A 16,802-nucleotide genomic window follows, 5' to 3' on the forward strand; every position below is an offset into this window, starting at 1 on the left:
GGTCGTGAACTCCTGCGCTCAAACAATCCACCCACCTCAGCCTCCCAAAGTGCCGGGATTATAGGCGTGAGCCAACGTGCCTGGCACATTAAGACTTATTAAAAATACTAAGGCAATATTTTTCTACTATATTAAAAATACAAAATTGTAGAGTACTACAAACAGAATACTATCTTAACTGGTTTTATTTTCTCATATACAAGGGGAATGGTTAGTAGGCAATTAGAAATATAAAGTCTTTTTCATTATCAAAATTAAAGATCCCTAAGTTATGACACAAACTTACGTATTTCTTCCACGACTTGTGGGTCACAATCTTTGTATTTTTCTACTTCTGCCTTTAGCTGTTCCCTTTGGTCTCGAAGTGAAGAAAGTTCTTTTGCTAGCATGGTTCGCTCTTCCTGCATTCCAAACAGTTTTATGTTCAATTCAGACAAACAAAATTCTGTATGTTGTAAAGTAATACATTTTATAACAATTTCATTTTATTTCTCATAAATGATGTGCATTAGAGTTTTCATATTACATATATAAATTACACACACAGATATTCACAGTATAAGAACAAGCTCAATTCTCATCTTGAAATCTCAAGCATCTTTTATACATATTGAATAACTAAGTGGAAGTTAATATGTAGAATGGAATGCTCATAAATAGATGAGAGGTTCATGTTAGAACTCTAAGATGATCATGTCATGTTACAGAAAAAAATTATACTACTTTTTGAGTAGTTTCACAAGATTATGTCTATGTATGTGACGTTTTAAGTCAACATCCATCATTATACAATTATCCTTAAAAGTGTTCTAGACATTTAAAAAATTTTAAGACTATTTAAATATATGATTTGTATTTTATATACATTTAAAGAAATAACAATTGTAGCCTGAGGACTCCCACCACCTGTTCTTTAAAGGTAAAATCAGAATAAAGCTTCAAAATACAATATGAGCCAATAAAAACCATTTGAAATGTCTAGCCATATTTCTCACTAGCAGGTAGAAATCATAGTGCTATATGTCCAATTTGTATTTCTGAAACCTGAAAAGTAAGCCCAAACAAAATCCAGATGCTGGCAAAGAATATAGTACAAAATTATAGGATAAATATGAGGCAAAATCAAGTAAAGTTCCAACTCCCTAACTGGACTCATAAGGTTTCCAGCTACCTTATATTTTTTACTTGTATTTTTCAACTTTGCTTTTAGTTCCTTTTGGTTCCAAAGTGAAGAAAGTTCCTTTGCTAGTATTTGTACAAGAAACTGCATATACAGAGCAGCATGCTTGGAAGCAGCAGAGCCCAACAGAACTCTCAGCAGTGAGGAAAATGTTCTAGATTTGTACTCTCCACTGCAAGAGCCACTAGACACATATGGTGACTCAACATATGCAATGTGGCCACTGTGACTGAGAGACTAAATTTAATTATAGCTAATTTTTATTTAAATATAAATAGCCATAAATATAAATATAATATGATACATGGTTAGTGTGTATCATATTAGCACAGCTCAGTAGAGATTTTTAAATAACTAGAATATAAGAAGATGGTCATTATTTGCCATCAATACCCAAATTATACATGCTTAAAAAAAAAAACCCCACTGTCACCAAGTGTGGTGGTGCCTGCCTGTAGTACCAGCTACTTAAGAGACTGAGGCAGGAGGATCACTTGAGCCTAGGAGTTCAAGGCCAACCTGAGCAATAGAGAGATACTTCATCTGTAAAAAACAAACCAAAAAAAAAAAATATATATCAAGAGAAGAAAAAAGTAAAGGAAGACAGAAGAAGCAGAGCAGTGAACATCCAACGTGAATATAAACATTTACATAGGGCTTATCATGTACCAGGTCTTCTCCTTGGTGCTTTGCAAATGTTAACTAGTTTATTTAATCCACACAATAACCCAATGAAGTGTAATAGATTTTATTATTCCCCATTTTGCAACAGAAAAGTAAAAACAGAATTTAGGAGACTTTCAAACTCAGGCAGTTTGGCTCTAGGGTTTATGCTTCTATGCTATGCTGCCACATATAATAAAATCTAGACTCACAATTAGCGAATCCTACTAGGTCAGATGTTTATATCTTTGGCTATGATCCCCTTCTCTTCCAGTGGAAATGCATCCTCCTCACAGGAAGCTCTGTCCTTACTCTATTTAGATATTTAGAATTGTCACTATTAAAAGAATCTATAGACACAAACTTACCGTTTCACATCGGCCAATTTTAGCTTTTTCAATGCTTTTCTGTAGGCTTGCATGCTTTTGGCTTCCCTCAGACAACTAGAGAATCATAAACAAATAAAATAGCTGGCTAAAATAAACTGACATGTAGTAGTTTATGAACAAAGTCAAACACAATACTGGAAACTAATTTCTCCAATTTCAAGAAAATCAAGGACCATGAGGATAGACTGAAGAAAAAGTCATTAGGGTAGACTGAAGAAAAAGTTCAAAAAACATTCTTTTTATTTCATGCAGACAAAACGAATACTATGCCTTTAATCTTTTCCACATAGTCTCCATTTATTAGATTCCCCAACTCTACCCCAAGTAATTTGAGGTCTATTATTTAGTTAGGAATTGAACTTGAAGGCCAGGCACGGTGACTCATGCCTGTAATCCCAGCACTTTGAGAGGTGAAGGCAGACAGATCACATGATCCTGGAGCTAGAGACTGGCCTGGGCGACATGGCAAAACCCCATCTCAACAAATACAAATTTAGCCAAACGTAGTGGCATGAGCCTGTAGTCCCATCTACTCGGGAAGCTGAGGTGTGAGGATCGCCTGAGCCTGGGAGCTCCAGGCTCCACTGCATTCCAGCCTGGGTGACAGAGACCCTGTCTCAAAGAAAGGAAAAAAAAAGAAAAAGAAAGAAATTGAACTTGAAAATCCAAAAAAAAAATGTTTTATATAAATTCTCTGCAAATTTCATTTCTGACTAAAGTCTTGTCTAAATATCTGACCTATTTTACTGAGTCAATAATAAATTTGTCACTTATTATTATTAAATAAAGTATTTTACAAGGAATTGTATAGTTACATATTATGTTCTCAGACATGGAAAAAATCTGTTAGCCTGCTGCCAATTTTAGGTATGTTTTATATCTTTTTCTTTTTCCTTTTGAGACAGTGTCTTACTCTGTTGCCCAAGATGGAGTACAGTGCCATGATCATAGCTCCCTGCGACCTTTGCTTCCCAGGTTAAAGCCATCCTCCTACCTCTACCTCCCGTAGCTGGGACTGTGGTATGTGCCACCACAATCAACTATTTTTAATTTTTTTTTTTCTAGAGATGGAGTTTCAGCATGTTGTCTAGACTGGTCTTGAACTCCCAGGCTCAGGCAATCCTCCCACCTCAGCCTCCCAACGTGTGGGATCACAAGTGTGTACCATGGTGCTCAGCCTGTTTTATATATCTTAAAAGTCATCAGTTTAAACCTTTTACTCTGCTTAGAAAGTAGATAAGTTGTATGTGGAAATGGATTAAATAATACCAGCATAAAGAGACTGTAGATATAGAATGTTGATTAGCATGTGGGTAGGCCTACACACCAAAAGGGACTGGTTAATTTCAGAGTGTTGCCTTCTTGTCTTAGTTTTATTAATCTCACCTGAGTCTGCAAGTAAACAAATAATCACAGGAAATTCTGAATACTAAATTCTCCACATCTTTTGCTATAAACTAGTTAGAAATTGCAGATTCATTTGATTGGGTAAGAGCTCTCTTAAAAAATATTCCACTCCTCCCTCACTCTTGAATTATAAACATTTAGAAAATAAAGTCGTTAGGTTTACCCTTGCTTTGGGAAATCTTTCACTTCTCAATATGCATAAAGGGAACGTTGTAAGCTTTCCTTTAACAGTTTTCCAGTCACTGATTCTAATCCATACCATGAACAAGATCTATAGATAATGCCAGGCAGACACCACTCCAAACCAGTTATACTTCTTGCAAGCAATTATCTTCCTAAGTTAAACAAATTAAAAAATATATATCTGCTGTAGATTTTTTGTTTGTTTGTTTGAGATAGAGTCTCCCTCTACTAGGCTGGAATATAGTGGCTCTATCCCAGCTCAATGCAATCTCCGCCTCCCAGGATCAAGCGATCCTCCTGCCTTAGTCTCCTGAATAGCTGGGATTATAGGCACCCGCCACCACTCCTGACCTTGTGATCCACCCATCTTGGCCTCCCAAAGTGCTGGGATTGCAAGTATGAGTCACCAAGCCCAGCCATAGATTTTTTCTTTTTTTGAGATGGAGTTTGCTCTTCTTGCCCGGGCTGGAGTGTAGTGGTGCAATCTGGGCTCACTGCAATCTCTGCCTCCCAGGTTCAAGAGATTCTCCTGCCTCAGCCTCTGAAGTAGCTGGGATTCTAGGCGCCCACCATCATGTCCAGCTAACTTTTTGTATTTTTAGTAGAGACGGGGTTTTCCCATGTTGACCAGGCTGGTCTTGAACTCCTGACCTCAGGCGATCCACCTGCCTTGGCCTCCCAAAGTGCTGTAATTATAAGTGTGAGTTACCATCCCTGGCTGGACATCTAGTTCTTTTAAAAAAGAGTTCCCATTTTGTCTCACACCTGTAATCCCAGTACTTTGGGAGGCCAAGGTGGGCAGATCACGAGGTCGGGAGTTCATGGCCAATATGGTGAAACCCTGTCTCTAGTAAAAACACACACACAAAAAAAATTAGCTGTGTATGGTGGCACTGCCTATAGTCTCAGCTACTCAGGAGGCTGAGGCAGGGGAACTGCTTGAACCTGGGAGGTGGAGGTTGTAGGGAGCCAAGATCATGCCACTGCGCTCCAGCCTGGCGACAGAGCAAGATTAAGTAAAAAAAAAAAAATCCCAACCACTGGAAACAAACAATGAAAGCAACTCTGGTGGGGCTGCCCATGCTATCAGCTTTTCATCTATAGAACTGTCACAGTTCCTAACCCACTTGGAAATAAACCAAATGCAGTCCTCAAGTGATAAAAGCTGAGATTTCAAGTCACTGTATGTAAACTATCTGAACCAGTAGTTATCAAACTTTAGCATACAGTGGAACCCAAAGGTCTTTTTAAGGTGCAGGTTGCTGGGCTCTACCTTGAGTTTCTGAATAGCAGATCTGGGGTGGGCCCTGAGAATGTATATTTCTAGCATGTTCCCAGGTGATGCTGTTAGTTGGGGACACCACACTTCTGAGAACTAGTGAACTAAACTAGAATCTATTTTCTTAAAGTAACAAACCCAACTAAAATACACAAGATATTTATATATAGAAAAATGTTATCTAGTTCACAAACAAAGATGAATTACTGCTTAATACTGTAGCCTGAACCAGAAAACATCTTAACGTTTGTCTTTAGAAGAAATACTGTCCACATTTACAAAAATAGAGAGATGATAGTCTATATTTTTAAAAAGGCATAGGCTGGGTGTGGTGGCTCACACCAGTAATCCCAGAAATTTGGGAGGCTGAGGCAAGTGGATCACTAGAGGTCAGGAGTTCGAGATCAGCCTGGCCAACATGGTGAAACCCTATCTCTACTAAAAATACAAAAAATTAGCTGGCTGTGGTGGTGTGCCCCTGTAATCTCAGCTACTCAGGAGGCTGAAGCAAAAGAATTGCTTGAACCCAGGAGCAGGAGGTTGCAGTAAGCCGAGATCACACCACTGCACTCCAGTCTGGGCAATGGAGAAAGACTTCACCTAAAATAAAATAAAATAAAAAATAAAAAGGTATTTACCATAGTATTCCTTTAAAGAGCAAAGTCTTCAACATTCTATAATGCAACTGTTAATGGCAGGAGGCAGACAAATGTCTAGGCAGATGGGGGCCATCCCTGGTGAAACTCCACCTCCAAGCCAGGCAGTTTAAAGCCTGAAAGCCAAGCTACAAGTCAAATCCATGGACGAGATTGAGAATCCATCTTCCCATCTGGTGGCTTTCCTCTGATCTCCACCCTTCACCTATTTTGCATATACCCACCCTTTCCTAATTGTTTTTCCATATTGCTGTGCCTATCTTTGAGTGGTGCCTTTGCTTTAGTCTTTCTTTGAATACTCCTAAACCAGTGAGTATGCACTCCCCCATTCTGAGCCCATAAAAGCCCTGGACTCAGCCACACTGGGAGAGAAACCATCCAACTATGGGGTGGGGGACCATCCCAAGTTCCCTCTCCACTGAGAGCTGTCCTGTTGCTCAGTAAAATTCTTTTTTGTCCATCCTCACCCTTCAATTATCAGTGTATTCTTGTTCTTCTTGGAAGCACAAGAGCTCAGGAACCGCCCAACACAGTACAAGCTGTAACACAGGTGGGCTCAGTGGGCAGGGTACCTCCAGCAACAGGCCTGGGACCGAGCAAGGCCTGGGCAGATGTTGGAGGGAGGCATTGCTAGCTGTGGAGGTCTCTGGTTGGCAAAGTGGCTGAGAAAAATCCTGTGTCACAATTATATAACAAATCCACTTCCAAATTTCACTAAAGCAAATAATAATTTTTATTTTATTTATTTATTTTTTTGAGACCCAGTCTCACTTTGCTGCCCTGGCTGGAGTGCAATGGCACGATCTGAGCTCACTGCAACCTCCACCCTCCCCCGACATGCCCCCGGGTTCAAGCAATTCTCCTGAGTAGCTGGGACAACAGGCGCCTGCCACCATGCCTGGCTGCAAATAATAATTGTTTAAAGCCTAATAGCCCAGAACAAAACTGTAGCTGCAACAATAAAAACTACTTATAATTAGTAAAAACAGGATTTCATCTTTTTTTTTTTTTTTTTTAAGCTTTTTGAGACAGGGTCTTACTCTGTTGCTCAGGCTGGAATGCAGTGGCATGATCATGGCTCACTACAGCCTTGACCTTCAGGGGTCAAGCAATCCTCCTACCTGTGCCTCCTGAACAGCTGGTACTACAAGTATGCACCACTATGCCTGACTAATTTTTTATGTTTATTTTTGTAGAGACAAGGTCTCACTATGTTGCCTAGGCTGGTCTCAAACTCCTGGGCTCAAGTGATCCTCATGCCTTGGCCTCACAAAGTGCTAGAATTCAACGTATGAGCCACCACACCTAACCTAGTATTTCATCTTTAGATCTGAGGAACGGACACAATGCTTCTCTTTAAAGGCATTCCAGGTCACTTATACAGATAATCAGGATTGAGAAACATAATGCCAATGTTTTCTAAGTGCTAATTCACTGCCTGGAGGAACTGACTATTCATAAAAAACAGAATAATTGATTCAAGCTGGTTTTGCTTTAGAAATTAAAAAAAAATGTCAAAGTATTAAGGGAGGAATATAGAGACTTTCACAGATGGGAAAGAATGCCAAAGAACAGAGAATGAGAAAGAGACAATAGCAAAAGCTACTAGAACAGTCTACTGCTTTATCAAAATTCGTGCATTATGCTGTGAAAGAAAAGGCTATATTTCCATTTCTGCTTTAAAAAGAAAAAAAGCTATATAATTTATTTTATTTTTTTTGAGATGGAATCTTGCTTTGTCACCTAGGCTGGAGAGCAATGTCACAATCTCATCTCACTACAACCTCCACCTCCCAGATTAAAGCCCTTCTCCTGCCTCAGTCTCCCAGGTGCTGGGAATACCGACATACACCACTACGCCTGGCTAATTCTTGTAATTTTAGTAGAGACGGAGTTTCACCACGCTGGCCAGACTGGTCTTGAACTCCTGATCTCAAGTGATCCCCCTGCCTCAGCTTCCCAAAGTGCTGGGATTACAGATGTGAGCCACTCTGCCTACTTTATTTATTTATTTGGGTTTTTTGCTTGTTTTGCTATGTGACAGTGTCTTGCTGTCACCCAGGCTGGTGTGCAGTGATGTGATCGTGATCTCCCAGGTGCAAGCAATCTTCCCACCTCAGCCTCCTGAGTAAGTGACTACAGGTATGCACCATCATGCCAGCTAATTTTTTATAGAGATGGGATCTCACTATGTTGCCCAGGCTGGTCTCCAATTCCTTAGCTCAAGAGATCTTCCTACCTTAGCCTCCCAAGTGTTGGAACTACAGGTATGAGCGACTGAGGCTGGCCTCATTTATGTTAAAATTTAAAATTTGCATATTTAAATAAAGGTAATATTTCATTTAAAAATTGACTAATCATAAGGAAACAACACTGTAAAGATATATTTATATATAAAGACGGGAGCAATGAACTTATTTCAATAATAGAGAAATGTTAATATTTCATGGCATAAATGTGTCATAATTACACAACCAATGGAAATGTTTTCCAAGAATTTTTAATGACAATGAAAAATTCCCATGGATACAACTGAGTTTTTTAAAAGCTAGAAGGAAAACTACAATACATTGAGAACCTATCTATAACAATAAAAAACAACAATCAAAACCACTGCAAGAAAATGCACGAAATCTAAGCAGTGGTTATCTGTGTTGTGAAACATACTTTTAAGTTTTCTATATAATGAGCATATATAACCAGTATTTTAAAAATTGTTTTTCTGTTATACGAATATATTCTCAAAAGATGAAAATGTGAGCACATTCTTGTTTTAAAAGACTCAAAGCAAAATCCCCATTTGCCTCTCCACTTCTACACCATCCCCATGGGCCCCTCCCCAGAGTGACCCTGTAAAGCCCAGTGTGCATCCTTCTTGTCATATTTCTTTGCTTTACATCTAGATACAGATCAATATGGATGACATTTGAAAGCATATAGGGGATTATCCTTCATGTGATGTCTTACGCCTTGTTATTTTCAGAGAAATTTCCATGTCTGCATATATAGTTAGGTCTACTTTGATTTCTTTTTTTGTTGTTGTTTTTACAGACAATGTCCCACTGTTGCTCAGGCTGGAATGCACTAGTACAATCATAGCTCGTTGTAGCCTCAAAACTCCTGGGCTCAAGTGATCCTCCTGCTCCAGCCTTCCAAGTAGCTAGGACTACAGGTGTGCACCATCATACCCAGCTAATTCAACATTCTTTTGGTAGAGACGAGGTCTCACTATGTTGCCCAGGTTGGTCTTGAACTCCGGGCCTCATGTGATCCTCCTGCCTCTATCTCCCAAAGTCCTGGGATAACAGGTGTGAACCACCAAGCCTGGACTCATTAGTAAACACAAAAAACAAAAAAACCTTCAATTTTTTAGAGTAGGTTTAGGTTCAAAGCACAACTGAACGACAGGTATAGAGTTTTCCCATATATGACCTAATCCCACATATGTACAGCCTCCTCTGCTATCAAAATCCCACACCTGATGGTACATTTGCTACAATCGGTGAACCTACATTGACATCATTATCATCCAAAGTCCACTGTCTATATTACAGTTCAAAATCTTTCGTTCAGTGGTTGTGGGAAACAACTCTCCCTGCCCTCTGGATTCTAAACTACATAGCTCAAAGAGGCAAACAGCCCAAATTACTGTTGGTAGCCATCCTGTCATCATGAAGAAAGCCGACCTGAGGACATGGGTATCACACATAAGGCAAAGCCAAGATAAACGCAGAGAAATAGAGTCAGAGTCTTAAATAGTGCCTGAAGCATGCTCTACCATTTTTTTTCTTTTGAGACAGGGTCTCACTCTGTCTCTCAGGCTAGAGTGCAATGGCACGATCATGGCTCACCGCAACCTCAACCTCCTTAGCTCAAGCAATCCTCCCACCTCAGCCTCCTGACCAGCTGGGAAAATAGGTGTGCACCACTACACTGAACTAATTTTTGTATTTTTTGTAAAGGCAGTGTTTTACCATGATGCCAGGCTGGTCTTGAACTACAATGGATAAAGCTTTAACAATAATCTCTTTCATATGATGCTGGCCAGCTATGAAGGCTGTGAAAAACTTTGAGAGATATCAAATTTAAAATATCCTAGGCCGGGTGTGGTGGCTCAGCTCACACCTGTAATCCCAGCACTTTGCGAGGCCCAGGTGGGCCGACTGCCTGAGCTCAGGAGTTACCTGAGGTCAGGAGATCGCAACCAACCTAGGCAACACAGTGAAACCCTGTCTCTACCAACATACAAAAAATTAGCCAGGCATGGGGCGTGCGCCTGTGGTCCCAGCTGCTCAGGAGGCTAAGGCACAAGAATTGCTTGAGCCCAGGAGGCAGAGGTTGCAGTGAGCTGAGATCGTGCCACTGTACTCCTGGGCAACAGAGTGAGACTCCATCTCAAAACAAAAACCAAACCAAAAAAAAAAAAAAACCATTCTATTCCTCTATTTTGGGGTATACAACAAACTGTCCAAAAATAAGTGTGGCTGTAATAAAGTAATACATGCCAGGAAAGCTCTTCATTCAATAAGCATTTATAAAGTACCCACTACATATACAGTTACAGAATCATTGGCTCAGATCTTTTTGCAAAATTAATATAGTAGGTAATGAACAACTTAAGGTATTGTTTTGCATGTAGGGAGTACTGAATGTTTGATGAATATTTTTGGATTATTTTTCGTTATCTGCTGTAAAACAACAGTCACTAAAAGAAAACACTCTGTGAAGTTAGCAAGAATATAGCATATTAATGTTCCACTTAACCAGAGGGTTAAATTTCCAGCAATCCAACCCCAAGGAACACATTAAGAACCTGGAAATAAGAAATGTAGTCCAGAATCCTAAATAACGAACATAGAAAGAGTATGAAAATCCCATCAAGTAAAGAACATAAAAGACAAATGAAGCCACTTAGTAAGTACATACTTGAGACATGCATAAAATTACACTTGCTAAAGAAAACCACAATCAATTACAATGTGAAAAAATGAACTGTCAGGAATAGTCAGAGCCTAACAAGTCACTAGTAGTACCTCAACTAATACAGTAAGACTTAAGTAATAAAAGCAGAAATAGGGTGCAGGCAGTGGCTCACGTCTATAATCCCAACACTTTGGGATGCCAAGGTGAGAAGACTGCTTGAGGCCAGGAGTTTGAGACCAGCCTGGCCAGGAGAGCAAGCCCCTATCTCTAAAAACAAAAAAAATTAAAAATTAGCTGGGCATGGTGGCATGCATGTACCTGTAGTCCTAGTTACTCAAGAGGGTGAGGAATGAGGATCACTTGAGGCAAGAAAGTCAAGGCTACAGTGAGCTATGATGATTGTACCACTACACTCCAGCCTGGGCAACAGAATGATGCTCTGGCTCTTTTTTTTTGAGACGGAGTTTCGCTCTTGTTACCCAGGCTGGAGTGCAATGGCGCGATCTCAGCTCACCGCGACCTCCGCCTTCTGGGTTCAGGCAATTCTCCTGCCTCAGCCTCCTGAGTATCTGGGATTACAGGCACACGCCACTATGCCCAGCTAATTTTTTTGTATTTTTAGTAGAGACGGGGTTTCACCATGTTGACGAGGATGGTCTCGATTTCTTGACCTTGTGATCCACCTGCCTCGGCCTCCCAAAGTGCTGGGATTACGTGTGTGAGCCACCGCGCCCGGCCAATGTACATTAGTTTTAAAAACATGTTATCACACACTGAACAGACTACAGTATAGTATAAATATAATTTTTAGGTACACTGAGAAACCAAAAAATTTCTGTCTTCACTTTATTGCATTATTCACTTTATTGTGGTGGTATGGAACTGAACCTGCAATTATCTCTGAGGTATGTCTGTATTTACGCTCATGTATAGTCTCCTCTCTTGAGTGTGGACTGAACTTAATGACTTGTTTCTAGGGAATAAAATGTGGCTGAGGTGATGAAATGCCGCTTCCTAGATTAAGATACAAAAAAACTACTGCTTCTGTCTCGGCCTCTCACACATGTGCTTGCTCTGACGGAAGCCGGCTGCCATATTGTGAGCTGTACTATGGTGAAAACCTTGTGGTAAGGAGCTGAGGGAGGCCTTGGGCCAAAAGCTGTCATGGAACTGAGATCCCCAGCCCAAGACCCTGCAAGGAACTAAATCCAATAACCACATGATTGGGTTTGGAAGCAGATCCTCTCCCAGATGAACCTTCAGATAAGAATATGGCCCTGACCAACAGTTTGACTATACATCACATAAGGCCTTGAGTCAGACGTACCCAACTAAGCCATGCCAGGATTCATCAGTCACAGAAACTGTGAGATAGTAATGTATGTTTCTTAAAGTCACCCTGTTTTGGAGTACATATTTTTGTTACACAGCAATGGATAACTGATACCAAATCTAAATCACAAAAATTTTTTAAAAGGCTGCAAAACAGTAGCATTCATTTAAAATACACACTCAGCCACAAATAACAATACTTAACTAAAACTGAATTAAACAAGGCTAGTACAGTATCTTATAATGCCACCAGAGACCCAAGATCTTTTTTCCAGGTTCTGTCATTCTTTGAGAATGTGATATGACCATGAATGAACAGAACTGTCATCCCTATGCTTTTTACCTTGGTAATGCAGTATCACAGAAAAGAAGAGACAGAAGTTCTGCCTTTTTCAGGAAAATGAAAACTTTCCCAGGAAAGTCACAGCTAGTCTTTTACTTACATCTCATTTATCAGACATGCTTCCCATTGCCACTGTTAGCTGCCATGGAGTCTGGAAAGATGAGTATTTTATAGTAAGACACACTATTCTCTTAACAAAGTGTTTTGTTAGTAAAGAAGAGGACGACAATGTTTATTAGCTAGGCAACCAGCAGTACATGCCAAAGCAATATATTTTACTTGTGATAAATAACATTACAGGAGGTTAGAAAAGGGTAAGAATATTGTATGCAATGAGAACTTGAGAAGGTTTCTGAAAGGAGAGATGCTTAGAATTTGGCTAAATAGAGAGGACAGAAAAGGGAATTCTCAAAAAGGATAAAAGCAAGAACAAAAAGCCATTAAGACAGGGAAGTTCAGTAAGGCTCAAAAAAGTAAGTTACCCTTACTTACAAAATTTCTAAATTCATAACTAAGGTTTTAAAAATTTGCTGAGTGATGAATATGCATATTGTTTCCTAGCAGGAAAGAAAAATACAGTGTCATATTTAAGAGAAGAGATCTGGGCAAATAATATTAATAAACATTTCTTCAAGGAAGATAAACAAATGGCCAAGAAGCACATGAAAAGATGCTCAACATCACCAGGCATCAGAGAAATGGAAGCCAAATCCACAATGAAGTACCACTTCATACCCAGTAGGATGGCTAGAATAAAAAATTCAGATAAATTTTGGGAGGATGTAGAGAAATGAGCCTTATACACTGTTATTAGAACTACAAAGCGGTGCAGTTGCTCTGGCAAACAGTCTGGCAGGTCTTCACAAAATTAAACAGAGTTACCATAATTAAACAGAGTATGACCTAGAAGTTCTACCCCTAGGTATATATACCCAAGAGAAATGAAAATATATGTCTACACGCGGGGGCTGAGGTGGCTCTGGCCAGTTTTCCTGGCCCTTGAGGAAGCGAGGACATGAGTTCAAGGCCAATCTGAGCAACATAACAAGCTCTCATTGATTAACAAAAAAAAAAAAAAAAGAAAAGAAAATATATGTCCACACAAAAACTTATACATGAAAGTTTAGAGCAGCATTATTCAGAATAGTCAAAAAGTGGAAATAACTCACATGCCTATTAACATAATAAATGAAATGTGATCTATTTGTACAACAACGCATTATTTGGCCATAAAAAGCAGTGAAGTACTGAAACATATTACAACACAGATGAACTTTGAAAATACTATGACAAGGGAAAGAAGTCAGTCATGAAAGATTACATATCATATGATTTCACTCATAGAATGTCCAGAACAGGAAAATCTATAGGGACAGAAAGTAGATTAGTGGTTGCCTACGTCTCTGTGGGAGGAGTGGGCTGAGAAGATTCAAATAGCTAAAGAGTAGATGGTTTCTTTTTGAGGTTAATGAAAATGTTCTAAAATTAACTGTAATAATGACTGTGCATATATCAATGAACATATTAAAAACCATTACATCAAACACTTTAAATGAGTGAATTATATAGTATATAAACTATATCGCAGCAAGGTTGTTAAAATAAGAGATAAGGTGAACACTTTTAGAATTATCTATCCAGTCACAGCTTTTTTAAGACTTCCATTCCACCCAACTCTAGCAGCCAAGGGGAGAGGCAGGAACAGTAAGGAGGGGAGAATGGAAAGACAGGCTGCCTGTTTTGAGAAGTGGTGATTAAGAATGAAGACCCTGGAGTCAAAATACCTGAGATCAAATCTCAATTCCACACTTATTGTGAGACCTTGGACAAGCTCTTAATCTCTCTTTGACTCAGTTTCTTCATCTATAAAATAAATACAATACTAACCTCATAACATTGTGGGGATTAAATGAGATACATTTAGGGTCATGGTTCACTGCCAGGCACAAGTGCTCAATAAATATGTTAATATTCTTACATGTTGTCCCATTCCTGTTTCTAGTTCCTTAAAACAAACCCACTAGTGTGAGTAATGTCCACTTGCAACCAATAATACTCTAAACAGAGACCTTCAAAGAAAATGTGGAACAAGTAGAGAGTCAGGATTCAGTGAGGACTTCCCCATCTGCAGTGAGATTAATGAAGCAGTTGGTTAAATTATAAAGACTTTTCTCTGAACTACAGATTCATATATTTAACTTCTTGATATTTCCACTTCTTTGTCTAATAGTCACTTCAGACTTAACATGGTCAAAGCTGAATTTCTGATTTTCCTTCAGGAACCTGCTCCTCCTGCAGTCTTCCCTATCTTAGTTGACAGCATCTCCATTTTATCAGCTTGTCAGTTACAATTTTTTTTTTTAATTCATCCACAACTGCTGTGGTAGGCTAAACAATGTCACCCAAAGATAGGAGGTCCTAATCTTTGGAACCTGTGAATGTCACCTTTGGTGGAAAAGACTTTGCAGATGTGATTAAAGATCTTGAGACGAGATTACGCATCTCAAGGATTACTATGAGAAATCCTAAATGCAATCACATGTATCCTTATTAAAGGGAAATCTGACACATACAGAAGAAGAGAAGGCCATGTGACCAAAAGGAGAGATCAGAGTGATGCAGCAACAAGTCAAAGAATGCTGGCAGCCAACAGAAATTGAAAGAGGCAAGGAAGATTATCCCAGAGAGCCTCTGGAGGAGCAGCAGCTGTGCCAACACTTTGATTTTTGACCTAGTAACACTGATTTTGAACTGCTGGCCTCCAGAGCCGTGAGAGAATAAATTTTTGGTTTGTGGCCACCAAGTTCGCGCTAATTTACTATGGCAGCTATAAAAAACTAACACAACTCCTTTCTTGCACTCACACCCTATATCCATTCCTTAAGGGAATCCTACTGGCTCTAATTTTAAACTATATCCATAATCCAACAACTTTTCACAAATCCACTGCCACCACTTTGGTTTAAACCACCATTACCTTGGCTGGGCACAGTGGCTCACACCAGTAATCTCAGCACTTTGGGAGGCTGAGGTGGGAGGACTACTTGGGAGTTCAAGGATGCAATGAGCTATGATCGTGCCCCTGCACTTCAGCCTGCACAGAGCAAGACCCCATCTCTTAAAAGAAAAAAAATCACCTCTTTTCTGAACCCTATTTCTGTTTTGGGGAATTGCTTGTGCTGACAGGAAGCAGCTAACTCCTACTACAAAATCTAGAAGTCCCAATTATTTACTTCCACAGGTCTCCTGGCAACTAGAGTGTGGACATGTGACCTAGGCCTGGCCAATGACACTTACCTTCCAGAATTGTGACCTGTAGCTTGGATAGACTTTTTTTTTGGTGGCAACAAGATCTGGTTCTTCGATCAGGGTCAGGAGTGCCAAAGGAACCATCTTCTAAGGTCAGCAATGTCAGCCCTCATTCTACATTTTATTTCTGTAAGTTTGACCACTCTAGATATCTCATATATGTGGAATCATATAGTATTTGTTTTATGACTGGCTTTTCACTTAGCATATTGCCCTCAAGATTCATCTATGTTGTAGCTTTTGTTGGCATTTCATTACTTGTGGTGGCATAGCTACTCAGGAGGCTAAGGCAGGAGAATCACTTAAGCCCAGAAGTTTGAGGCTGCAGTGAGCTATGACTGTGCCACTACACTCCAGCCTGGGTGACAGGGTGAGACTCCATCTCTAAATAAATAAATAAAAGGTATTTCATTCCTTTTTAGGGCTGAATAACATTCCACTTTCACATTTTGTTTATTCATTCATTGAAAGTCATTTGGGTTGCTTCCACCTTTCAGCCACCATAATGCTACTGTGAATCTGGGTGTATAAACAGCTCTTCAAAACCCTGCTTTCAAGTCTTGGATATGTACCAATAAATGGACTTGGCTTTTTCTTAAACAAGATCTTGCTCTGTGACCCAACCTGCAGTGCAGTGGCATGAACACAGCTCACTGCAGCCTCAAACTCCTCGGCTCATGCGATTCTTTCTCCTTAGTCTCTCAGATAGCTGAGACCACAGGAGCCTGCCACTATCCCCGGCTACTTTTAAAATTTTAAAAATTTTTTGTACATATCTCTATAAAGTCTTGCCATGTTGCCCAGACTGGTCTTGAATTCCTAGGCTTGAGTGATCCTCCTACCTCAGGTTCCTGAGAGTAGCTGAGACTATAGGTGCACACCATAGAATTGTTGAATCTTAGAGTAATTCTATCTGTAACTTTTTGAGGAGCCACCACACTGTTTTCCATAGCCACTGCACCATTTTACATTCCCATCAACAGTGCACAAGGGCTCCAATTTCTCCACATCCTTGCTGACACTTACTATTCTCTTATTAAAAAATTTATTATTTTATAAGAAATCTCCCTATGTTGCCCAAGCTGATCTTGAACTCCTGGGCTCAAGTGATCCTCCCAAAGTATTGGGATAACAGGCA

The 16,802-nt window shown here is 39.7% G+C and overlaps 1 protein-coding gene across 4 annotated transcripts in view; it reads right to left on the bottom strand.

The window, feature by feature from the left end:
• Nucleotides 1–16,802, bottom strand: part of MND1 (meiotic nuclear divisions 1) — a 50,129-nt gene that overhangs the window by 14,757 nt on the left and 18,570 nt on the right. For 3 of the 4 annotated variants that reach the window (XR_618319.5, XM_002745384.7, XM_078366376.1), the window contains exons 5-6: nucleotides 2,212–2,286; nucleotides 287–401 (exon numbers count right to left, since the gene is read on the bottom strand). Coding sequence is in view for 3 of the 4 variants with exons in the window: in XM_002745384.7 (XP_002745430.1) it covers nucleotides 287–401; nucleotides 2,212–2,286 (190 nt within the window). In the remaining variant the exon portion in view is untranslated. Of the gene's footprint in view, nucleotides 1–285; nucleotides 402–1,613; nucleotides 1,724–2,211; nucleotides 2,287–16,802 lie in introns of those variants that run through there. The other variant, XM_054252866.2, reaches the window with a different exon arrangement.

This window comes from Callithrix jacchus, chromosome 3, assembly GCF_049354715.1.
Source record: "Callithrix jacchus isolate 240 chromosome 3, calJac240_pri, whole genome shotgun sequence".
NCBI lineage: Eukaryota > Metazoa > Chordata > Mammalia > Primates > Cebidae > Callithrix > Callithrix jacchus.